This window comes from Manacus candei, unplaced genomic scaffold (assembly GCF_025592945.1).
Source record: "Manacus candei isolate 608988 ecotype Guabito, Panama unplaced genomic scaffold, ASM2559294v1 h1tg000006l, whole genome shotgun sequence".
In the NCBI taxonomy this organism is placed as follows: Eukaryota; Metazoa; Chordata; class Aves; order Passeriformes; family Pipridae; genus Manacus; species Manacus candei.
In genome coordinates this window covers 73,833-98,139 of record NW_026138054.1, presented here as the reverse complement: position 1 = coordinate 98,139, position 24,307 = coordinate 73,833, and the positions used below count along the sequence as shown (strand labels likewise).

The following is a 24,307-nucleotide window of genomic DNA, read 5'->3' as shown; positions in this document are numbered from 1 at the left end:
GCGGGACCGCCCCGCCGGTGATACCGGCACCGCCCCGGGACCGCCCCGGCACCGCCCCGGGACCGCCCCGGGACCGCCCCGCCGGTGATACCGGCACCGCCCCGGCACCGCCCCGGCACCGCCCCTGGGACCGCCCCCGGCACCGCCCCGCCGGTGATACCGGCACCGCCCCGGGACCGCCCCGGCACCGCCCCGGGACCGCCCCGCCGGTGATACCGGCACCGCCCCGGCACCGCCCCGGCACCGCCCCAGGCACCGCCCCGCCGGTGATACCGGCACCGCCCCGGGACCGCCCCGGGACCGCCCCTGGGACCGCCCCCGAGATCATCCGCGGCACCGCCCCCGGCACCGCCCCCCGAGACTGGCACCGCCCCCGGCATCACCCTCGGCACGGCCCGGCCGGTGCTACCGGCATCTCCCCTGGGACCACCCCCGGGACCGCCCCCCGGCATCGGCACCGCCCCGCCGGTGCTACCGGCACCGCCCCCCGGGACGACCCTCGCCACCGCCCCCTCTCCTCCGGTGTCACCGGCACCTCCTGCCGCGCCTCACCGGCGGCCCCGCCCACAGACGGCCCTGCCCCGCCCCAGAGCCGTCAGACCGCGCCCCCGAGTCACCAGACCGCGCCCCTAGGTGCGACGCCACGCCCCCAAGAGCAGACCCCGCCCCTGAACTGACGGGCCCCGCCCCCAGACCCTCCAGGGCGGCGCGGCCCCGCCCCGCCCCGCGGAGTGTCCCCCCCTCGCCCCCCATCACCCCGCCCCCGCCGAGCCTCGGGGGTTGGTTTGGGACCCCTGTCCCAGCGCGGGTCACCCCCCCACCTCACGGGGGCTCTTGGGGTCCCCTGTCACAGAGCAACTCTCGGGACCCCCCTCAGAGCTGTTCAGGGGGGTCCCGTCCCCTCATCCCGGGTGTTCCTTGGGGTCCTCTGTCCCAGAGCAGCTCTAGGGGACCCCCACCCGAGTGACTCTTGGGGATCCCGTTCCCGGGCGGTTCCGGGGGATCCTATCCCAGATCAATTTTCGGAGACTCTCATCCCATGGGGGTTTTCAGGGTCCCCCACCCTAAGGGCAGTTCTCAGGGACCCCCAGCCCAAGCTGTTCTGGGAGACTCGATCCCAGGTGGTTCTTGGGGTTCCCCACCCCAGTGCAGCCCCGGGGGTCCCCGCATCCCACACAGACATCCCTGGTCCCCGTACCCCGTAATGTACTCCCTAACGCAGCCCCTCTGTGGAGAAAATCGGCAGTTCCGGGGATTCCTCCCATTTTTCATCCTGAGGAGGGTACACCTGGGGTGGACACACCTGGGGTGACTTCAGGTGCCGGACCTCGGATCCTAAAGCTTTTTGGGGTGCAAATGCGTCTCAGTTTTACCCCGTATCATCAAAATTCTGCACCCCCCAGCAGGGATGCTGCTCCTCCCCGTGGCGATGACCTGCACGAAGAGGTGTCCAGCGGGGCAGGAGGTGACCGGGGGGTGGGGAGAGGTGTCCGGGAGGGGCAGGAGGTGTCCGGGAGGGGCAGGATGTGACCGGAGGGGGGGGGGACACACAGGAGGTGACCTGGTGCGGGAGGGACAGAGGGTGACCCTCGCCCGGGGGTGTCCCCAGCATGTGCTAATGGGCCATTAGCAGTTCCCCGGCTGCCAACATCTGGCTGGAGCGGCTCTGCCCCGCGCGGCGAGCGATGTGCTCGGGGGATTTGGGAGTGGCCTTTCTCTCCCCCGAGCCTTCCTCCACATTCGGGGTTACCCACAATTTGGGCGAGCAGCAGGGAAGCGGAGGTGGAGGGGCTCCCCCAGAACTCCTTTGGCGTCTCACCCCCACCCTGCCGGGCTCGGGGGGCCACGGGGAGAACAATCCACCCATGAGACACCACTGTCACCCAGAGGGAAAATAACGGGGGTCCGAGCTCCCCCTACCCCAGGAGGGTGAGGTGGAGTTTAAGGAGCCCCCCTGTCCCCCCATTTGTCCCCAGTGACAGTGATGGTGACAGGGCTGTGCCGGGATTTTCCTCCTTGGGGCTTCAGGCTTTGGTTTAGGGGGGCTGGAGGGATGTGGGGGTCCCCTCTGTGCCCCCAGTCTCCAGTGAAAAATGTGTCTGGGAGAGTGGGATGGGAGATGGCGAATGGGGTGGTCCTGGGGTGCCTGAGGGTCCTGCAATGGTCAAGAGTCCCAGGGCAGCTGAGTGTCCTGGGGTGGCTGACAGTCGTGGGCCAGATGAGGATCCCAGAGTGTCCAAAATTCCTGGGGTGTTCAAGGGTCCCAGAGTGGTCAAAGGTCCTGGGGTAGGTGTTGGGTCACTGTAGCCAAGGGGCCTGAGTACCTGAGGGTCCCAGAGTGTCCAGGCTTCCTGAGGTGGCCATGGGTGCAGGAACAGCAGAGACTCCCGGGGTTGTTGAGCTCCTGTGGTGGCTGAAGGTCCTGGGGTGTCTGATGGTCCCACCTTGGACCCCTCAACCCCCTCCATCCCACAGATTCCCCATCCATCCATCCCATCATCACTCCAAGAGCACCAAACACCACCTAACGTCACCTCAAAACCCATTTTAGAGGCTCTCCTGGGTTTATAGGACCATCAAAAATGTTGGGAAACAGCCCAAAACTACAGTGCTGGTGGTGCCCGTGTTATGACTTGGGGACCTGCAAGGCTGGGAGTCGCTGGGGAGTGCTGGGTGACATGGGACATTCATGCCAATGCCAGGAACCAGTCATGTCCTCACTCCTCGAGGGCTCATCCCACATTATTTATGGGGAACCTGGGCAAAAGAACGCTTAAGGTAATAATTTGTATTTTTTAGCATCCTGGGGCGCACACAGCTCCCTCAGACACATCCACACCCTACGTGGGAAGGGGACCCCTCCACATGTTTCCCTAACCATGGAGCTGTTTAGGAAGAAGGGGTAGACGTGAGCTCCCCATTCAGCACATGGCTAGAATGGCTGGAAATGTTAATTAAACACAGGGTAATAAAACATCTGGAGGGCTGGGAGCAGGGAAGGGCCGGCCGGCACGACCCCCCGCAGCTGCCTCCTGCTTTTCCTTGGGAATCTTGGGCAGGGGGGACTGGGGTCACCAGCGATTTGGATGGTACAAAAGCCTTTTCATGGAGTATTTCAGGCAAAGCAACTGAAGAACCTTTGTGGAGCAGAGCAAGGGGCTGCCGGGGGGTGGTGGAGCCTGGTGGCCCCGGGGGTTTGGGGACGGGAGGTTGGGGTTCACAGCCAGGCTGTGGGTGATGGAGTGAGACGAAGACAATGGTTTGGAGGTGCTGGATGAAGCCCCATTGGGTGCCACCCCAGCAGCCCCGTGGATGCCCATTACGCGGAAACCAGCCCACTGCGTAAAAAAAAAAGGGGGAAAAAGGTTTTTCCAGTGGGTCTGTCCTGCAGGATGGCTGGTCTCGCCATGGTAGGACCCTGCTCCTACCTTGGGGAGGGATGGGGAACCCCCTCTGAGCATCCCCTGGGGAGGGGGACAGGGACATTGGGGTGAACTGGGGACTCTCCAGTGTGGTGGGACACACGGGTGGGATGGGGACACCCTGATGGGATGGGAACAACCTGGGGGGTCAGGGTTACCCTGGGCGGGATGAGGGTTCTCCTGCTACACGGAGGCACCCAAATGCAATAGGGGCACCCCAGCAGGACAGGGATGATGGGATGGGGTGGGGGGCACCCTGAGTGGGATGGGGGCACTCAGGAGGGTGAAGGCAACTAAATAGGATGGGGGGGGGGGGGTACGGACAACTTCAGCAGGGTGGGAGCACCCAGATGGAAGGGATCATAGTGGGAGGGATCGGGGACCTGCATGGGATAGGGGAACTCTGGGCACGATGGGGGGACCAGGGCAGGATGGGGGGGGAAAGACGGAATGTGGCGGACCATGGATGCACTGAAAGCACTCGGATGGGAAGTGACCCCATGGATGGGACGGGGGAGACCCTAGCTGGGGCACCCTGGATAGGGTAGAGGACCTCTGGCTGGAATGAGGGCTGCCCGGATGGGATGGGGGGACCCCGCACGGAACGGGGGACCCCGAACTTGCAGGGAGCGCCGGGCACGGCGGGACCGGCCGGCGCCCCGTGGGCGCCCCATGGGCGGCGGGGCCGCTCCGCCGGCGGGGCCGGTGCGGAGTCGGCGGCGGGACCCGTGCGGGGCCGGCGGGGCGGTGCGAGCCCCTGCCCGGCCCCCGGTGTCGGTTTGCATCCCGGCTCCTCCCCGCCCCGCCGCCCCGCGCATTCCCGACCCTCCGGGCGGCGGCGACGGCGGCGGCGGGGCCCGGCGGGGCCGGGGCGGGACCCCACGATGCCGCAGCTGGAACCGACGGGGGGGGACGACCTGGGGGCTCCCGACGAGCTCATCGCCTTCCAGGACGAGGGCGAGGAGCAGGACAAGGGCGCGGGGCGCGGCTCGGCCCACGGGGACCTGGACGAGCTCAAGTCCTCGCTGGTCAGCGAAACCGAGAACCGCGGGGGCCCCGGCCCCGGGGGCGGCCCCGGCCCCGAGGTGAGGCGGGGGGCGGCGGGAAACCGGGGGGACGCGCCCCCCGCCCGGCCCCGCTCCGCTCACCGCCTCTCCCCGCAGGCGGAGCGGCCCCCGCCGCCCCGGGAAAGTTTCCAGAAGCCGCGGGACTCTCTGGCAGAAGGTACTGGACCCCCCCGGGCGCCCCCCTTCCCCTCCCGCTCCCCGCTGCATCCCCCGGGACCAGCCGACACTTCCCAACTTCTTTGTTTCCACCCCCGGCTGCGGGCGGGACCCCCATGTCCCCCCCCCCCGGTCTCCCCTCGTGTGTCTCCCGGTTCCCCCCCCGTGTCGCCCTCCCCGTGTACTCACCCTCCCATATATCGCCCCCGTGTCCCCCTGCTCCGCCCTGTGTGCCACCCCCGTGTCCCCCTAATTCCGACCCCCGTGTTCCGACCCCCCCGGTGGCCTCAACACCCTGTGCCCACCCCGTGTCCCCGTAATTCCCCCTCCATGTCCTCACCTCCCCCCCCGTGTGTCCCCCCCGCCGTGTCCCCCAAATTTAGCTCCCGTGTCCCCTCCCCCGTGTCGTGTCCCCCCCCCCCACCCCACCGGCCCCCGGTCCCGCCCCTCCGCCCCGGTTACCGGCCCCGGTCGCTCCCCTACGGGTGGATCGGTGCCCCCCCGTCCCTCGGAGGAGCCGGGATCGGTTCCCCCCCCCAGCTGGGTCCTTTCTGGGAGTGACCAGCACCGGGACCCTCTGTCCCCCGGGACCCCCCGTGCAGCCGAGATCCCTCTCCCGCGGCCACCCAGCAGCAGGGACTCCCCGAGAACCACCAGGGACACCCCCGAGAGACTTGGGCACCCCGAGAGGGACCTATCCGGGCCCCTACCAAGTCGGGACACTCCCCCTGCCCCCCCGGAGAACCAAGGATCCCTAAGGGACTTGGACACCCCTAGAGGGACCTACCCAGGTCCCCCCAAGTGGGGACCTCCCTAGAAAAATCAAGGACACCCCTCAAGGGACTTGGACCCCCAAAGCGACTCGGGCACCCGCGGAGGGACCTTACTCACGGCTTCCCACGTGCGGACCATCCCCCGGGAGTACCAAGGACTCCCACAAAGTGACTTGGGCACCCCAGAGAGACCTGCCTAGGACCCCCTACAAGTGGAGACAACTCCCCCAGAAGAAGAAAGGACCCCCCAGAAAGACACTGGGCACTGGGCACCCCCAGAAGGACCTACCCACCCCCCCTAAATGGGGACCCCCCCGCGAAGAACCAAGGACATCCCAAGGGACTTTGGCATTCCCAGAGGGACCTCCTCAGGCCCCACCATGCACCCTGCCTTGCCTCCCTCCATGGGTGCCCCCCCACCCCTCTGCCTCCTGACCTCCCCTTTCCTTCTCTCCCCAGTGGTCAGACGACAACAAGATGGGGGTTTTTTTAAGGGCCCCCCCTATCCCGGCTACCCCTTCCTGATGCTCCCCGAGTTGGGTAGCCCCTACCTCGCCAACGGAGCCCTCTCCCCCGGCGGCGCCCGCACCGTAAGTGCCCCCCCAGACCCTCTCCTAACACCTCTCTGCCACCTTTTGGGGATGCTCAGACCCCCCCCAAGCCTCACAGCCCGTCCCGCAGGAAAACGACCACGTGGTGCTAAATAAACCCCCCAAGAAATTAGGGTTATTCCCTTCACTTAGCCCCTTTGGGGTGAGAGGGGTGGGGAGTTTGGGGGGGGCCTCACCCCGGGAGATCCGCCCCGAAACCTGACCCTGAGCTGCAGCTTTTCTTATTTAAAAGGGTTTTAAAGCCTATAATGGGCCGACATTCTCCGGTGTGGGGAGAAGTGATTAAGCAAATTGAGCGAGAATTTCGGGGGGGGGGGGGGGGGGGGGGAGGGGGGGGATGGAGAGGGGGACCCACACGCTCCTGTCCCAGCAGTGTCCCCAAACCATCCCATTCACGTTCCTGGGCAGTACCCTAAAGTAACTTTAGGGATATAAAGGTGTTTTAGGTGTATAAAGGTATATAAAGTGTTCCCTACCTTGTATGAGGTATATGAGGCCCTTCCCTGCCTCAGTTTCCCCTCCTGGTGCCATCCTGGGATGGGGGGGGACACAGACAGAATTCTCAGCCCCCCTGGGGGGTCCTCAGCCTTCTGGGAGGGATGGCTGTGGTACCCACTGCATCCTGGACTGGAGCATCACAGCCCATTCCTGAATTGTCCAGGGGTATTTCTTGCTCCGGCGATGCTTTTCCACATATTGTTTCCCCAGTATCCATAGGAAACCACGTTCCCATATGGGATATATATGGGATAACAACAGTTGTGACATTTATGATGGTTTGAAATCCCAGAATCCAGCTGGTGTCGCATGGAGAGTTTTCTGTATTTTTAGGGTTTTCCTACTTTTGCTTTCCTGGAAGCAACTGGTTGGGGTGGCCATGGAGCTCAAATCCCGGGATTGGGAGGGTGGATTAGCTAATTATCACAGTGTTTGGCCGGTGGCTGGATAAAGGTTGTATTCTCAATTTGTCACTTTTAGGATTATGAGGTTTTGGGGATGATGCACCGCTGGCCGCGATGCCAAACACTGGGGAGGAATCCGGGATAATGAGAAGGGATTGGTGTTGGGATCAGTCACAAGCAGCCACTAATGATGATTTAATGAATCCCAGAAAGGGGATTAATTAACAGGGGCTGGAGCGCCTCCCGGATGTTTTGGAGGGATGAGTGGGGTTGGGAAAGTGCAGATTGGGGCTGAATCCTGACGGATTGGGGCCTCTTCGTGGAGCCAAGTGAGTGAGGGTTATCAGGGAGGGAGGGCAAACTGGGGGTAGTGGGGGGCTGGTGAATGTTGTGGCACCGCCGGGTGAGGCCGGGCTGGACCCCTCGGGCACTGAGAGGGGCCGAGCTCTGTGCCAGTCACAAACCCCCCGTCCATGGGCTCCCACCGGAGCAGAGGTGCCCTGGATCCCAGGACTGAACCCTGGACGTTGTCGTGCTGCTGAGGCTGGGTGGGATCTGGCTGGGCACAGCATCCCCAGTGCCACATCAGATCCATCTGGGCACAGCATCCTTGATGCCATTCTGGTTCTGGCCAGGCACAGCATCCGCAATCCTGTGCTGGCTCTGGCAGGACAGAGGTCCTGCACTGCATCAGGCCAAGCTCAGCATCCTTGATCCCATACTGGATCCCGGCAGGTAGAAGATCCCCAATCTCGTTCTAGATCTGGCAGGACAGAATGTCCTCGACCCTGTACTGAATCCAGGCAGGCACAGCATCCTTGACCCTACACTGGATCCTTTCGGGTGCAGCATCCTCAGTCCCACAGCGGATCCAGTCAGTGCAGCATCCTCAATCCCAAACCAGATCCTGATGGGCACGACATCCTTGACCTCATACTTGATCTGGCCAGGCTCAGCATCCTTGATCCTATACCAGATCCACCTGGGCACAGCATCCCTGATTCCACATTGAATCCAGCCGGGCACAACATTCTTGATCCCATAGTGGATCCAACTGGGCTCAGAATCCTCCATCTTGTACCAGATCAATCCAGACACAGCAACCCCAATCCCGTGCCGGAGACATCCAGGCACAGCCTTCCCGATCCTCTGCTGGATCCATGTGGATGCACCTCTCCAGTTCCACGCTGATCCAGCCGGGTGCAGCATCCCCACATCCCCACGTGAAGCGTCGCCCGAGGGCACCGAGCTCAGGGAGCCAAACCCACCACCCGTCTGCATCCCGGGAGGCTGCGGACGAGCCCGGACACGCGGAGCGCCGGGGTGGCAGGAGGCACAGGCTGCACTGGGAGCTCTTCTTCCATTCCCTTCTTTTCTCACCCCAGCCGTGGAGGAAATGAGCTGATCTGCAGGATCCCGGTGGTGGTGGCGGTGGCGTCCCGTCCTCACGTCCTGCAGCCAAGAGCTGTGGATCGAACTGCACGGAAAGGGGAGATTTTGGGGGAAAAAAACCCACACCCCAAATAATCTCTGTGGCCAGGAGATGCTCTGAGGAGGTGGCCAGGAAGGTGATGGATCCTGGGGACAGATGTATCCGTGGGTTCAATCTGACGGCAGCCAAACCACTTGAGCACTTTTTTGAATACTGGGCAGGGAAGCACTGCTTTCACAGCTCTTCACTATAAAGTCTTTAGGAATCTGGGAAATTGATGGAAATATGAGAAATATTTGGGAATCTGGATACACAGTGCCTTCCTGCACCCCAAACTGGGAGAAGGCCTGTCCTTGTGCCAACCCCCCAACAGATGGATGCTCCTGCCCTTCGTCTGGGTGTATTCACTTTGCTCCTGGGTTATTTCCAAACAGAATCCTGAAATTTGGCAAGTGGCCACCCACCCCAGTATCACTTCCTTGGCAATTTCTGTCTGGGGGGTATTTCTGGGGCTCCACTCAGACGGTGAAGGAATTTGTTGGAACCTACTGGTGGCATTGGTGTTTGGAGCAGCGTTTCAGCCCAGTTTTCCCCAGGGGGAATCAGGAATTGGGGACCCCTGAGCCTGTGTTTGGCTCCTTGGGATCATTCCCAATGACACAAAGGTCTCCAAGGTGGGATGGAAGGGAAAACTCTGGACATGCATGAACTGGATGGATGCAAATCTCTGTTGCCACCACACTGGATCCATTCCATCAGGATCATGTGGAGTTGATGGGTTTTATCCCAAACCCAGAATTAGCCGGATCCATACAGGGGTAAAATTTCATCCCAGCATGGGAATCTCATCCAGCTTGGGAAGGGGATGGGAACCAGGCATGGCACTGCCAGAGAGGCGAAGCTGAGACCGTGCACAGGATTGGCATTATTCCCAAAATAAACCAGTTTAACCCCAGGAATTCGAGTCTGGAGGCGAGGATTTAAATAAATCCAACCCTTCCTCAGGCATGGAATTCCATCCAAATAGCTCTCCCGACACCATGCCAGTGTAATTAATGCACCTCCATGTAATTAATGAGCCTCCGCGGGCTGTGATCCCAAAATAAATGAGGGAAAAATCCATAACCTGGGCTTATTTCGGCTTTTTTTTGCACCATTCCTGCGATGAATTCCCGAGGATACAGAGCTGTATCTGTCTCCTAAAGAAAATAGATCCTTAACTGCACTGCTGCCAAGGAAAATGATTAAAATACAGATTTTTGGCAGGGAAAAGGGTTGCTCCGAAAACTGGGCGGGTCTTGCTGGCAGCTCTGGCGGAGCGTGGAGGGTTTTGGTGTTGGGATGTGGATGGAAGTGTCGGGATGGGGGGGGTGTTCTGGCTCGGGGGGGCTCATTCAATGCTCTGCGTCTCTGGACTGTGGCAGTTCTTCCTTCCTCCTGCACCGGTTTGGGATTTGCTGGTTTATTTAGGATTTACCTCCCCCATCAGTGCCGCCTTCCTTCCCCACCTGGAAAATATTAAGGAAAAGGATTTTTTCACACTTTTTGGCTTCTCCGTGTTGCTCTGTGCAGCTGCTGGGTTAATCCAATCCTTGCCGGCCCTGAACCCTCCCCGTGCCTCAGTTTCCCCACTCCCAGACTCTCCCGCCGCTGCACACAATGGCCCCTTTATCCCGCTCCTTAATTATGCTCTTCGGCTAATTACCCTGCGGGCGGGGTTTGTAGGGCCTAAATGAGACCTACAGGAGGACTTCCCCCCCCCCAATTCTCCCTCCTCCCTCCCTTTTCCAACACGATTCCCAAATTAAAGCGATGAAGTAAGTGCTCGGGGCGCCTCTGCTCAGCCCTGGGATTGTTCCGGGACTGAGGCGCATTCATCATCCTTCTGGAATTCCCAGCAGCTGCTTTTCATTAGTTTTCCTTCCTTGAAGTCGCTGGCGGGAGCTTGGGAGGGAAGAGGAACCCAGGGGAAGTGCCTGGTGCATCCCGGATGGAGGAAGAGGAGGGATGAGGGAAGGGGGGGGGTCGGGATCGTGTTGTTTTCCGTCTCTCTCTGTGTTCGTGTCAGGGTTTTGGGAGGAAAGGGGACGGTGTGGGGGAAGGTCCGAGGAGGAGGGGGAGGGGGTGATGGTGATGTGCGGCTTCACGGTTTGCACTGGTGGTGTTTTCTGGCAACGATGTCACTCTGTGCCTTCACCCCGGGGATCCCGCAGCCCTGGGGATCCCAGAGCCCTGGGAATCCTGCAGCTCTGAGGATCCCATCCAGAGCCTGGGGCAGAGGGCAGGAGGGGTCGGCAGGCTGTACTGGCTGTGCTGGTGTCCCATGGGGGCTGCCAGGGGGTACAGGACCCCCTGGAGTCCCATGGCAGCTGTGGCCCCCAATGCCCAGGCTGGTCGGGGGGGCTTTGGGGCAGGGGGACTGTTGGTGGCGGGGCAGGCTGAGCCTGTTGTTCCCGCCGGGATCCCCCATGCGGATGCAGCGGGATGAATGGATCCATTGAGGCCGGGCCGGGAGCTGCAGACAAAAGCCACGGGGGGACTCGGGGCCACGGGGTTTGGGGAGCTGGGAGGGGGGGCGGGGAGTGGGGAGCCCAGCAGGCACTGAGCCCGTCCTGCTCCAGGGCTGGTGTGTGTGTGAGGGGTGCTGGGGGCACCCATGGGTGGGGGGTGCTCAGGACATGGTGAGGGATGCTCGGGGTGTCCATGGGGAGAGGCATGCTGAGGGCATCCATAGGTGAGGGATGCTTGGGGTGTACATGGCTGCTCAAGTCACCATGGGTGAGGGATGCTCAGGGTATCCGTGGGTGAAGGATGCCCAGGGTGCTCATGGCAAGGGATGCTCAGGGCATCCATGTGTGGAGGATTCTCGGAGTGTCCCTGTGCCAGGGTCACTCTGGGCTGAGGCTGCATCCCAGGAGCCAGCTCAGCCGTGTCCTGGCATCCCTCCAGCATCATCCCACTTCCTCCCACCCTTCTCATCCCTCTCTCGCCTTCCTCTCGCCTTCCTGTGCAGGGCTGGGGCCAAGCTCTTCAGCGGATGCCACTGACATCCCTGGGGTGGGGAAGGTGGGTCTGTGGCTAGAGATGAGGTTGGATAAGTGCCACCACTCTGAGCTCATCCCAAACTGAGATTTTCTGGGCCTTATTTTTCATCTCCTGGCCGCTTTTTCCATCTTCCCATCCCAGCCCTGTTGGCATTTCCCACCTTCCCATCCCAACCCTGTTGGCATTTCCCACCTGGTGTCTGTGGGTCTGGACTGTGTCATGGGAATGGATGAGCATCCATTGTTGAGGTATCACAAGCTCTCATTCCCACCCTAAAATCATTGTCCCTGCTTGGAACACTCTTTGTCTGGCTGGTGTCACCCAAAAAATGCCAGACAAGGACGTGGTGATGTGTCCTGCATCACCCTCATATCACCCTTGAAAAACCCTAAATCCTCATGGGAAAATAACCCCATCAGGAATTTTTGGGGTTCTCCTTGGGATGTGGGGATGCAGGAGACCCCCCCAAAGGTCTCCTGGCTTGAATTTGTTGTCCTGGTGTTCATGGGCAACATCTGGAGGAGATTATTTGACTGGGAAGCAGCTGCAGGGAGGGAGTGGGGGGGGGGAAGATTTATGGCTCGTTCCTTGGGCTGTAAATCCAGTTGTAATTGGGATTTCTCCCTTCCCAATTATCCCAGGGAAGCAGAACGCAGTGGGGGGTTGCAGGACGGGTGATGGGCCCTGTGGGGCTGGGATGCTCCTGGGTTTTCTCCCTGCTTTTTGACATTGGGGTGATTTCTTGGGGTATGAAGGACACCTCATCCCGGCTCAGGAGGGTGACAGGTTGGGACCCTACTTTCCCTTTTTCTCCCCTTCCTGCTCCGTTTCCAGCTCCAAGGGGACACGAATCCCCACAACTGGTGTATCCCCAACACCTTCCCTTTCCTTTTCTGACTCCCTAAGTGGACTCTCTTTCCATGTCCCATGAGTGCCATTGAGAAGGACCTTTTTCCCCCCTTTTCCCCTCTTTTTTCCCCCCTTTCCCTTCCCTTTCCCACATTCCCCCATTTTCCCCTTTTCTCCCTTCCTTATACCCTTTATTTCCCCCAGTTTCCGCCTTTTTCCCATTTCGCTTTTCCCACATTTCCCCCCTTTTTTTCCTTTTTCCCCTTTCCTCTCCCCTTTTGCCTCCCCCTTTTCCTTCCTCCCGTTTTCCTCCCCCCACACTTTCTTCCCCATTCCCCCTTTTTCCTTTTTTCACCCTTTCCCCACCCTTTTTTCCTCCTTTTTCCCATTTCCTCCCTGTTTCCCCCCCATTTGCCCTTGCTTCTCCCCTCTTTTTCTCCCTTTACCCCTTCCCCCTTTTCCCCCCTTCCCTTCTCCCCATTTCCCCCCTTTTCCCCTTTTCTCCCCCTTTTCCCATGTTTCCCCCCCTTTTTTCCCTTTCCCTCCTTCCTCCCCTTTCCCATGTTCCTCTCTCCCCTTTCCCCTTTTTTCTCCCTGTTTGGGGCTCCCTCCCCATTCCCACTTGACACCCCCCCTCCACAGCATCCTGGGGTGCAGCCCCAGACGCTCCTGCCAGGGCAGATTTGGGGTTTTTGCACCTTTGTACTCCCAAGCACAAAGTTTTGCAGAGTTGGACACACTGAGCCCAGAATCCCCACTTCCCTCAAAAATCCCATCCCACTGTGACACATGGAACCAGATTTGGGTGGTTTTTTTCCCAAACCAGCTGGTGACACTGCTCAAGGCCAGGACCTTGGGATGCCTTGGGGCAGCAGCCACACCTGGACAGTTTGGGGGGGCTCTACTAAACATCCCCCAAACCCCCATTTCCTACCCTGATGCTTGGCCTTTCCCATCTCCCCGGCATGATTTTGGGGAAAAGAGCTGGAGCAGAGGCTGTTGGCTGTCCCACCTCTGTGTAAGCAGGCTGGGAATGGGGGCCCTCCTGGGAGCACTGGGGGACTGGGGGGACTTTGCAAAGCCCTTGCAATTCAGGCTGGAAAAGGGAATGGCATGAGGATGGACACCTGGGGGTCACCATCCCCCAAGTCCTGTCCTGGGATGGAGATGGCATGGGAGGGATGGATGCTGATGGATACCAGTGGGAATCTTCCCAGGTGCTTTCCAGCTCATCTGTGGGGGTTTTGGGGTGGGGATGAAGCACCCGGGTGCTGGGATCCCCTGGATCTTCTCCATGGTGGTTCCTGTTGGATCACCTGCAGGTAAATGGAAAGGCAGTGGAGAGGCTCCTGCCCCAGAGCCTCCGGGTAATGTTTTACCTGGAAAAATGGTCCCAAACAGACCTTTTTTCTCCTAAAATGAGGCCGGTGGGTGCCGAGCCTGAGGCTTTGATCCCAGCAGAGAGGAGCCTGTGCTGGGACAGGCAGCATTGGGATTAATGATGGGATGTGCAGCATTGGGATGAGTTGCAGAGCCTGGAGACAGAGCACCAGGATAGGCAGTAAATCTGGGATGGGCGATCCTGGGGCACGTGGATGCAGTGCATCCAGCTTGGAACACCCATTTCCCTCAAAAATTGCATCTTGCACGGACACGAGACAGGACAGCAGCACTGGGACACACAGTGCTGGGCCAGGGAATCCTGGGAGATGAGGCCCATGGCAAACAGTGCTGGGATATGCAGTATCAGCACATGGAACGCCAGGATGTGCAATCCTGGGACACGCAGTCCTGGGACACGGAGAGCTGGGACACCGTCCTGGGACAGGCTACTCCATGGCACTGCTGGGACATGTGACACCAGGATGTGGAACCCTGGGACATACCATGCTGGGGCACACAACACCAGGACATGCAACACTGGGAGATGCAATCCCAGGCCGGGACACACAGCACTGGGATGTGTGATGCTGGGCCACGCAACACCGGAATATGCAGTCCTGGGATATGTGGTGCTTGGACACGTTGACGTACAACACTGGGACATGGAATCCTGGGACACAAGACTCCAGGACAAACAATGCTGGGACAGGCAATGCTGGGATGTGCAACAGTGGGACATGGAACATGAGGGCATGCAGTCCTGGGACATGGGACAGCAGGATGTGCAACAGGGGGAGATGGAATGCTGGGATCTGCAACAGCAGGACGTGGAATGCCGGGATCTGCAACACCAGGATATGGAATGCTGGGATGTGCAATCTTGGGATATCCAATACGATACTGGGACACAACACCAGGACATGACACACCAGGACATGCAGTCCTGGGACACACAACTCCCACCCGGACATGCCACACTAGGCCATGCAGTCCCAGCCCAGCCCCAGCCAGGACTTCTCCAGCAGCACTTTTCCCCCTTCCCAGGGAAACCCTTGCAGCTGCATCGATGCCTGTGCGGAAGAGGAGCGGAAATCCTGTCGTGAACACCCTGAGTTGGGCACGAGGGGATCCCCCTGTCCCCCTTCCTCCAGGGTCTGGGGGCTCCCAGAGGGTTCCCAGAGGGACGGGCTCCGGCAGGGAAGGGGTTATCCCTGTTTTTAATTGGCTGGTAACAAGGACCCAGGACTGGCTCTAATCTCTCTGGAATGTGACCGATTTTCAACTATTTTCCTCTTTTTTTTTTGTTGCTGTTTCACAGCTCCAATCCCCACGTGGGGGACGGGGGTAGGGGGGACAGTGGGGACTGTGTCCCAGCTGGAGCTGAGGGATGGGGAAGGAAAAGGGTCGGGGGGGTCATTTTTCCACATCACCACTGAACCATTCACCAGCTCCCCCCCCTTTGTATATTTTGAAAGGGTCCCCCCTTCTTCCCTCCCCCCCTCCCCTCCCCAGCCTCCCGAAATGGCCTCGAAATGAGAATCAGCCTTTTATCCCCCAAACCTTCCCCCGCCGCCGCCTCCCCGCCCGTCCCATCCCCATCCCCTCCCCATCCCCTTGCGCCTTCTCTGCTTACAGAGTGGCCCAGAAAGCCCCTTTGTGACAGGGAGCGGGCAGGGGGTCCCGAGGGGGGGCCAGGGAGCCCCCTCAGCGTTGGGGGGGCATCTCCTGCCTTGCCGTGTGTGTGGTCACGGGGATGATGGCGGGGGGGACACGGCGGGGGGGCACCGAGGTCTCATCCAGGGCTCGGGGCATCGCCCGTCCAGGATGGGGATGGGGATGGGCAGTGGGGGGTCCCCAGTGTCACCCCAGCAGGGCTGCAAGGGGAGGCACCTGGGACATCACCTTGGGCGTGGCTGTGGGGCCATCCCTGTGCCTTGGGTCACCCGGATTTGGAGGGTCATCAAACCTGAACAGCTCCTGCATCCCAGGGAGGGCCGGGCCATGGCATGCCCGGGGTGATGGTGAATGCACGAGTCATGGTGAGCCCACGGGTCACAGTGGGCCCAGGGGTGACAGTGGGCTCGTGAGTGACAGCCCTTGGGTGACAGCCATGGGTGACAATGAGTCCACAGGTGACAGTGAGCCCACAGGTGACAGCCAGGGGTGACAGTGAGCCCATGGGTGACAATGAGTCCCACAGGTGGACAGTGAGCCCGTGGGTGACAGCCACAGGTGACAGTGAGTCAGTCCATGGGTGATAATGAGCCCACGAGTGACGCTGAGCCCGTGGGTGACGGCCCACAGGTGACGCTGAGCTGGTGGGTCACGGCGAGCTGGGGTCAGGGGTCACCCACATGCCAAGCACACTCCGGGTGTGTGCTGTCCTGGCTCCCAGCCTCCTCCACAACCAGCTGCCAAGGGACAGATCCAGTCCCGACTGCTGACACCAGTGGGATTATCCCAGCAGTGCCAAAAGTCTCCCCATGGAGGCACTGGAGCATCCCTGTGCCGGGATGGGGATGAGGAGTGGCCCTGTGGCAGCTGGGTCAGACAGGGAAGCAGGTTTTTGGAGATCCTGTGTGCTGGCAGCTGTGGGAATGGTTGGATCATGGGGAATCCTCATCTTGGCTTTGGGACTGTGCTGTGCTGAGGGGGTCCTGGGTGGGGGGTCCTGGGGTGCCAGCAGGGAGAGGGTGTGATGGGGGTTTCTGGCTGCTGGAGATGGAGCAGGATACTGGGGATGGAGAGGGGGGATGCTGGGGATGGAGGGGTTACTGGAGGCAGAAGGAGGATACTGAAGGTGTGTGGGATACTGGAAATGCAGGAGTGGGATGTTGGAGATGGAGGGGGGATACTGGAGATGAAGAAGAGGGGATACTGGAAGTGCAGGGGTGGGATACTGGAGGTGCAACAAGGGATACTGGAGATAGAGGCAGGGATACTGAAGGCACAGGAGGGGATGGAGGGAAGATGCTGGATGGGATGTGGAGTGCAGGAGGAGACAGATGGGATAGTGGAGATGCAGGAGAGGGATGGTGGAGACTGGGGGACAGCAAGAGGTGGTTCAGAGGGGACACTTTGGGGGTGGCAGGAGGCGATGCAAGGGGGAGGAACCTGCCAGCCCTGGAAGAGTTAACACTCCCCCAAACTCCTCCTGGGTTTTCCTTCCAGCTGCTTCAGCTCAGGAAGGTCTGTATGTGGGGAAATTCCTGCAGGCAGCTGCTCCAGCCACATTCCCACATTCTCGAGCCCCGGCATCTCCAGGGACCTTCCCTCCCTCCTGCTGTCTGCGGGAAATGCCTCTGCCCCCCCCCAGACACTACACAAAGTGCCTTTCTTTGGGGGGCTGCTGGGGAGACACCTCAGTGTCACAGCAAGATTTAACCCAGGACGGGGAAAACCCCCAAGCACCTCCAAGCCCCCTGTGTTTGCCCCCCCCCAATATGGGACTGATTTCTCGCACACCAGCAATCTGGGGTTGATGGTGGTACCCCAAGGACTGGGGACAGGGGGGGCACCCCCAGGCACAGGGACCTCCCAGGAAGGCAGCATCATTGGGGTGGGGCTTGGGGTTTAAATTTGGGGGGTTGCACCATTTGGGGCTGAAATTTGGGGGTTGGCACCATTTGGGGTTTAAGATTCGAGAGGGTTGTACTGTTTTGGACAGAAATTTGGGGGTTGCAGTTTGAGGCTTTGCACTCTTTGGGGCAGAGATTTGGGAATTAAAGTTTTGTGCCATTTTGGATTTGGGAGTTTGCACCATTATTGGGGTCTGTAGAGGCACATAGGGTTGAAAACTTCCCTGCGTCCCCCCAAAACCTCTTTGCCACCAGCCCAGGGTGTCCTCCATGGATTGAGGTGTCTCCAGCCAGTGCAGGCAGGACCAGGGAATATTTTGAGGCCAGGCTGTTGTTTCAGGCCTGGGGAATGTTTTGGGGCTGGAGGGGTTTTGGCTGAGGGGTAGTTTGCGGGCTGGGGAATCTTTTGGGGCCAGGGGTTTTTTTGGGGGGGGCTGTAAGAGTGTTTTGAGGCTGGGGTGATGTTTTGGGGCTGTGATGGTGTTTTGGGGCTCGGGGAGATATTTAGAGGACAGGGGGATGTTTTGGGACCGGGGGGTGTTTTGGTGCCAGAGGTATTTTGTGACAGGGGGTGTTTTGGGGCTGGGAGTGTTTTGCAGTAGAGGGGGCTTGGGGCTGGGGCTGGGGTGTTTCGGGGTTGGGGTGATGTTTCAGGACTGGTGCAATGTATTGGGGCAGGGAGTGTTTTGGGTGGGGGTGTTCTGGGGCCGGGGTGTCTGGGGCTGTCGGAGCCCATCGTCCCGTCCCTCCCGCAGTACCTGCAGATGAAGTGGCCGCTGCTGGACGTGCCGGCCGGGGCCACGCTGAAGGACAGTCGCTCGCCCTCGCCCGCACACCTGGTAAGAACAGCCCCTTCCTGCAGGGTGGGGGATTCCCAGCACCCCCCCACGATCCTGCAATTATGGAATCAGGAAATGGTTTGGGTTGGAAGGGACCTTAAAGACCACTCAGTCCCACCGCTCTGCCCTGGGCAGGGACACCTTCCACTAGATCAGGTTGCTCCAAGCACTGTCCTACCTGGCCTGGAGCCCTCCCAGGGACAGGGCAGCCATGGTGCTGCTGCCCGGGGGATGTTCCTGGGGGGTGGCTGCTGTCCCACCCTGCCACACGCTCTCCCCGCAGTCCAACAAGGTCCCGGTGGTGCAGCACGGCCATCACATGCACCCGCTGACGCCGCTCATCACCTACAGCAACGACCCCTTCCCACCGGGGTCCCCACCCGGCCACCTCTCCCCGGAGATCGACCCCAAGACGGGTGAGCACAGAGTGGGGGGACACGTTTGGGGGAGCGAAGGGAACGTGAGGGTGCGGGTGCTGTGCTGGGAATGGGAGGCTCTCCCTTGGGTGGTCCCTCTGCCTCCTGGGTGGTTTCAGCCCGGTCCCTGGGAGGGGGCTGGGGATGGGTCCTCACCTGGTCACAGGTTGAGCTGGAGTGTGGGGATCCCCCCAAGGGCTGTGCTGTGGGTGTCTCAGCAGCCTCTCCCCAGCCTGGGGTGACGGGTGCTGGGAGGGAGACGGGGTGCTCTGAGGTAGATGGGGTGCTTGGCAGCAGACCAGATGCTCAAAGTGAGATGGGGTGCTGGGAGGGAAATGGGTGCTCACAGGGAGGGTGCTTGGAGGGAGACAGGGTGCTGGAGGCAGACAAGGTGCTCAGTGGGAGCTGGGATTCTCAAAGGGAGGGTGGTGGAGGCAGACATGGTACTGGAGGACAGTGGGGGGGCCCCGAGGCTGCTGTGCCCCTGTTCTAACCGCCCATTCTGTCCCCTCTCTCCCCCGCAGGGATCCCGCGGCCGCCGCACCCCCCTGAGCTGCCCCCCTACTACCCGCTGTCCCCCGGAGCTGTGGGGCAGCTCCCGCACCCCCTGGGCTGGCTTGTGCCACAGTAAGGATGGACTGGCCCCGGCATGGGGGTTGCTTCCAGCTTCGTGTCCCTGTGAATCCCGGGAGCCCACAGCCCCCTGAGACCCTCCTCCTCTTCCCACTTTACCCAGTTTCCCCCGCGAGTTCTGCAGGATGCCACAGGCTCCCGTGGGGGGTGGGAAGGGCGGGGCTCCCCACCACTGGAAAATTTGGGAATCATTCAGATGGAGATAGCTGGAGACCAGTCCAAGGATCCCCATGAACTGGGAAGGGATCTTTTTTCTGCTGAAACTCATGTTTTTGCAGGCAAGGACAGCCCGTGTACTCCATCCCTCCCGGTGGCTTCCGGCACCCGTATCCCGCCCTCGCCATGAATGCCTCCATGTCCAGGTGGGTCTTGGAAGGGGGAGGGACCCTCACAGGCATCCTGGAGCTGGTGGTCGGTTTTGGGACACTTCCCTGCAGAAAATGCACAGGCACAGACCAGTCCCAGATCGGGGTGTTCCCCTTGCATGAAGATCCCCCTGGAGGGAGCGGGTGGTCCCCACAGGTGGAGGAATGTGACATCCCAAGGGCTCAGGGCATCGCTTGGGTTGGGTTTGTGTCCCCATCTCAAAGCTGGGGCAGGATTTGGGTGCTTTTGGGTGGATTTGGGGTCTCCAGGGTGGATTTGGGGTCTCCAGCATGGCTTTGGGGATTGCAGCATGGATTTGGGGTTTGCAGAGTGGATTTGTGGTTTCCAGGGTTGATTTCGGTGTTTGAAGCATGGATTTGGAGTTCCAGCATGGTTTTGGGGTTTCTAACTTAACTGGCTTGAGGCTGGTGGTCTCTCAGCCCAGGAGGTTCTCAGGGGGGGTCTGTGGGTGCCTGTGGGGAGGTGACCACCCCTCCTGTTCTCTCCCCCCGCTGCAGTTTGATGTCCAGCCGCTTCTCCCCACACATGGTCCCACCGCCCACCCACGGGCTGCACCCCTCGGGCATCCCACACCCCACCATTGTCTCACCCATCGTCAAGCAGGAGCCCACCCAGCCCAGCGCCAGCCCCGGAGGCAGCTCGTGAGTGGGGGCTGGGCCAACCGTGGGGACAGGGGCTCGTCCAGGGGGTCCTGACCCCCATCCTGCTCCTTCCAGGAAATCCCCTGTGGCAGTGAAGAAGGAGGAGGAGAAGAAGCCCCACATCAAGAAGCCACTCAACGCCTTCATGCTGTACATGAAGGAGATGAGGGCCAAGGTGGTGGCTGAGTGCACGCTGAAGGAGAGCGCTGCCATCAACCAGATCCTGGGCCGGCGGGTATGGTTGGGATCCCCCCATCAGGGATCCTCCAGACAGCCCAGCTCCACTTCTCCCCACGGATCCATCCCTGGACCTGGGGTCCTTCCAACCCAGGGAGTCCCAGGGAGGTGTCAGGCGTGGGGAGGGATGGGGAGGGATGGACCTCTGCATCCCAGGACAGTAGGACCTCAGGGTCAGCAGCATGGATCTGGGGATTCCAGCCTGGCTTTGGGGTTTCCAGTGTGTCTCTGAGGTCTCCAGTGTGGCTTTGAGGTCTCCAGCATAGTTCTGGGCTTCCCAGCATGTCTTTGTTGTCTCCGGTGTGAATTTGAGGTTTCCAGCATGGCTCTGGGGTCTCCAGTGGGGATCTGGGGGTTTCCAGCATGGCTTTGGGGTTCCCGGAGTGGCTCTGGGGTCTCCAGCGTGGTCTCTCCCTGCAGTGGCACTCGCTGTCGCGGGAGGAACAGGCCAAGTACTACGAGCTGGCGCGGAAGGAGCGGCAGCTGCACTCGCAGCTCTACCCGACCTGGTCGGCGCGGGACAACTACGTACGTGTGTCCCCCGCGGTCCCACCCCCCCGAGAGGGCCCCTCTCCCAGGGTTTGGCTGGCAGGGGAGGGCTGGCCGTGCTCCGGGGTCGGTGTTTGGGGTGTTGGGGGTGGTTGGTGACGACGCCAAGTCCCCACGGATGCTCTGGGGCAGCGTCAGCCCCAGTTTCCCACCACGGGCAGCCAAAAGCCACAGAAGAACCCGAAATCATCTTTTCCAGGGCAAGAAAAAGAAGCGGAAGCGTGAGAAGCTGGCGCAGCAGCAGAGCCACGACACGGACAGTGAGTACCCCCCCCCCGCCTCCCCCTGCGCCAGGCTCCGGCCGCTCACGCTGTGCCTGCCCTCCCCAGGCTCCCTGCCCTCCAAGAGCAAGAAGCCGTGCGTGCCGTACCTGCCACCCGAGAAGCCGTGTGCCAGCCCGGCCTCGTCCCACGGCAGCATGCTGGACTCGCCCGCCACGCCCTCGGCCGCGCTGGCCTCGCCCGCCGCGCCGGCCCCCACCCACTCGGAACAGGCCCAGCCGCTCTCGCTCACCACCAAGCCAGAGGCCAGGGCTCAGCTCGCTGTGCATTCCACTGTCCTCTCCAGCAAAGCCTCCTCTTCTTCCTCCTCTTCCTCTTCCTCCTCCTCCTCCTCCTCCTCCTCCTCCAGCCTCAGCAGCCCACCCTCGCTCCTCTCCAGACCCATCCCCTTCCCCTCCGTGCCCCCCACGGCTCTCGTCTCCTCGCCCCCTGGCTCTGTCCCGGCTGCCTTGGCCGTGCTGCAGACACAGCCCCTTTCCCTGGTCACCAAACCTGCTGACTAAGGGAAAAACCTCATCCCCCCTCGTCCCCTTCACCCGTCCCCTCCCCGCTGTACATTGCAGAAGCCACAATCAAGATTCAAACGCAGCCAAAACCATTATTGGTCAATATTTGACCCTTTCTGAACTTTTTGGAAGCAGACTCTGGAGGAAGGGGCTTTCTACTCAGAGCTGCTGCCAGCAGTCGACCTAAAGACTGTTTTTATTAAAAAAATGGAAAAAAAGGAAAAAAAAATTAAATAGACCCTCCACAAGCTGCCGACGATGGGAATCTCCGTGGGATGAGCCAATTGCCCGTCGCTGCCGTGGGGCATAGGGATGGCACTGGCACGGTGATGCCGGCACTGAACATGGCGAGTGCTGTGCTGGAGCCGGCATTCCATCCTGGATCCTACAGCAGGAATGCCTCCACCTGCTCCCGAACCCTCCCATCCTGTGGCTCTGCTCCCATCCCCGGCTCCCACCTTCGCTCTGTCCTGGCGAGGAGCCGGATCCTGTCCCGGGGGTGCTGCTCCATCGGTGCTGCTTCTGCCCGCGGTCATGCCGGGGTGGGCAGGGTCCAGGGCTGAGCCCTGGGGGGGTTGTGTTTTTATCACCTCGAAATCCTGTTATTTTTCACAAAAGGAAATAAAACTACAACTGCAACTCACTGCGTGAGCGTGGTCCATGCGGGAAGGGCTCGCTCCTTGTGCATCACCTCCTTCCTGGGAAACGTGTCGGGATGGGCTTCCAGTCCCACTGCAGAGGTCCAGCATCCCCTGAACACCTCTGTCAATGGGCACACGGTGATTTTGGAGTGTCCAGTTTGGGGTGCTAGAGCGATCCAGGCAGCAGGATGTGGGGGATTGGGTGACCCATTTTAGGAGGTGCTCAGGAGGTGGGAAGTGGGAGTTACTGGTGTGCACTGGATGCTCCGTGCCTGCTTCTTCCAAACCAGGGATGAAAAGATTGGGATGAAAAAGGACCAGCACAAAACCAACCCAATGGATTTTCACTTCACCTGAAGTCCTCAATCAGTTCAATATTTGGGCCCATCAGGACTCCTCCCTCTTCCTGTGTTTTAACAGGAAAAAAACCTCAGTTTTCCCCTGGAACTCACAATTTTGTTTCTGTTTCAGATTGACTCCAAGCTGCACCCATCCAGAGCTGATTTGTGGGGTTCATAGTCCTGTTCCATTCCCTTTCTGAATTTCCCTCCCAGTTCCCATATCCCAGGACCTTCTCTATCCACACCCCTCCTGCATTTTGGGGACCGTGGTGTCCCCCAGCTCCCGGCTGTGGCAGTGGTGACATCCTGACTGCCGGTGACAGGTGAGCCCATCCTGCAGCTGCTGGGTCTGGTGGGGCTTCAGCTCCTTTGGGGATCAGTGATGTTTTTCACTCCTGTTTTGACATTTCCTTTTCCCTTTCCAGTGCTGGGAAGCCACCGGGGAAGTATTTTTGGGGAACTGGAGCAGCAGCAGGTGCCTGTCTGCAGGTAGAGGGGAAAGGGACCATCTTGGTGTCCTTATGGAAGATGCATCTGTGTTTTCTAGATGAACACAACACTGGCATGTATAACTCCAGCAGATGACACCTGGATTTGAGGATTTTCGTATCAGAGCTGGGCAGAACTACCAAAAACTCGCACGTGACCTGTGCCCCCAGCTGAGGGGCCCTTGGCTGAGCCCCAGGGACACATCTGGAGCCAACGCTGGCTCCCAAAACCTTGTGAAAACTCCTGATGCCTTCTGCAAACAGCAGTGGGACCTGCAGCAGGAGCATGGCTTCTCCATCCAGTGCAGGACCATCATCTGGACAGCAGAAACTCCCATGTTGGAGCATCCTAGAGCTCCCAAAATCATTGTTCCCAGGGGTCCTGGCTAGTTGGGAGCCGTGAGCAGCGAGTGCAGCTCATGCAGCTGCTTGGTGCCACCACCACCAAATCCTCCCAGTGCCCGGAGCACGACTGCCATTGTCACACCCAAGATAACCCCAAATCTGGGAGGCGTTTCCATTCCACACTCCAAATTATTTAAATTTCCTTCTTTCAAAGAAAAAGAAAAGTGCGGATTCTGGGAAGGAGCTCCATTCCTCTGCAGGAGCACCCAGGAGGACCGGCCACGTGTCGCACGGTCATGCGAGCGCCGGGGTGGAGGGGATTAGGGTGTCACCCAAAACGTGCGTGGCTGTTGCTTGAAAAGGGCCAAAACGGAGCCTTTTTCAGAGAAAGTGTTCCAAGAAAGCGGTTTTGGGCGAGGAACGCCTGGATGGCATGTGGCCTCACTCTCCCCGACACTGGGAGCGGGCTGTGGACAAACAGCTCCTTGAATTGGATTTCATGGGAAATTAAAGGCATGAAGAGACCTGCCACAAGAATTAAATCTGAACTGGAGCCAGACAGCTTCAAACAGATGTTGGGCTTCAGCAGGAGAATATTCCTTTGTTTTCCTTGGCGTTTTCCCATACGGAAAAGGAACATCTGTTCCAGTGCGTTCACAGTGCTCCAGAGCTGAGACGGGATGGGATTATCCCTGCCAGAGGAGAAGGAACTGGTCACCAAACCCTGCTGGCCTCACTGCTCCTGGGAGAGAGGGTGAGACCAGTGATGTGTTGCTCCAGCCTTG

At 60.2% G+C, this 24,307-nt stretch overlaps 1 protein-coding gene across 5 annotated transcripts; it reads left to right on the top strand.

Annotated features, from left to right (window-relative positions):
• The first annotated feature begins 4,221 nt into the window (after positions 1–4,221).
• On the top strand, positions 4,222–22,415 carry TCF7L1 (transcription factor 7 like 1). Of its 5 annotated transcripts, XM_051809532.1 has the most exons (12): positions 4,222–4,507; positions 4,586–4,646; positions 5,878–6,008; positions 17,974–18,057; positions 18,341–18,473; positions 18,998–19,100; positions 19,385–19,468; positions 19,991–20,134; positions 20,210–20,369; positions 20,792–20,899; positions 21,120–21,180; positions 21,250–22,413. In XM_051809532.1, the coding sequence occupies exons 1-12, from the start codon at positions 4,307–4,309 to the stop codon at positions 21,702–21,704; spliced, it is 1,725 nt and encodes a 574-aa protein (XP_051665492.1). In that variant the 5' UTR covers positions 4,222–4,306; the 3' UTR covers positions 21,705–22,413. The 5 variants fall into 5 exon arrangements, with proteins under 5 accessions (XP_051665492.1, XP_051665481.1, XP_051665461.1 ...); XM_051809501.1 differs by having other exon boundaries at positions 4,233–4,507; positions 21,120–22,414; XM_051809492.1 differs by having other exon boundaries at positions 4,233–4,646; positions 21,250–22,414.
• Positions 22,416–24,307: the final 1,892 nt, after the last annotated feature.

Bases quoted from the DNA above. Each gene is read 5' to 3' on its own strand.
- TCF7L1 (XM_051809521.1), top strand. From the start codon at position 4,307: ATGCCGCAGCTGGAACCGACGGGGGGGGACGACCTGGGGGCTCCCGAC. The intron at 19,469-19,990 runs GTGGGTCTTGGA...CCCCCGCTGCAG, and splicing joins ATGAATGCCTCCATGTCCAG to TTTGATGTCCAGCCGCTTCT. The intron at 20,370-20,791 runs GTATGGTTGGGA...CTCTCCCTGCAG, and splicing joins ACCAGATCCTGGGCCGGCGG to TGGCACTCGCTGTCGCGGGA.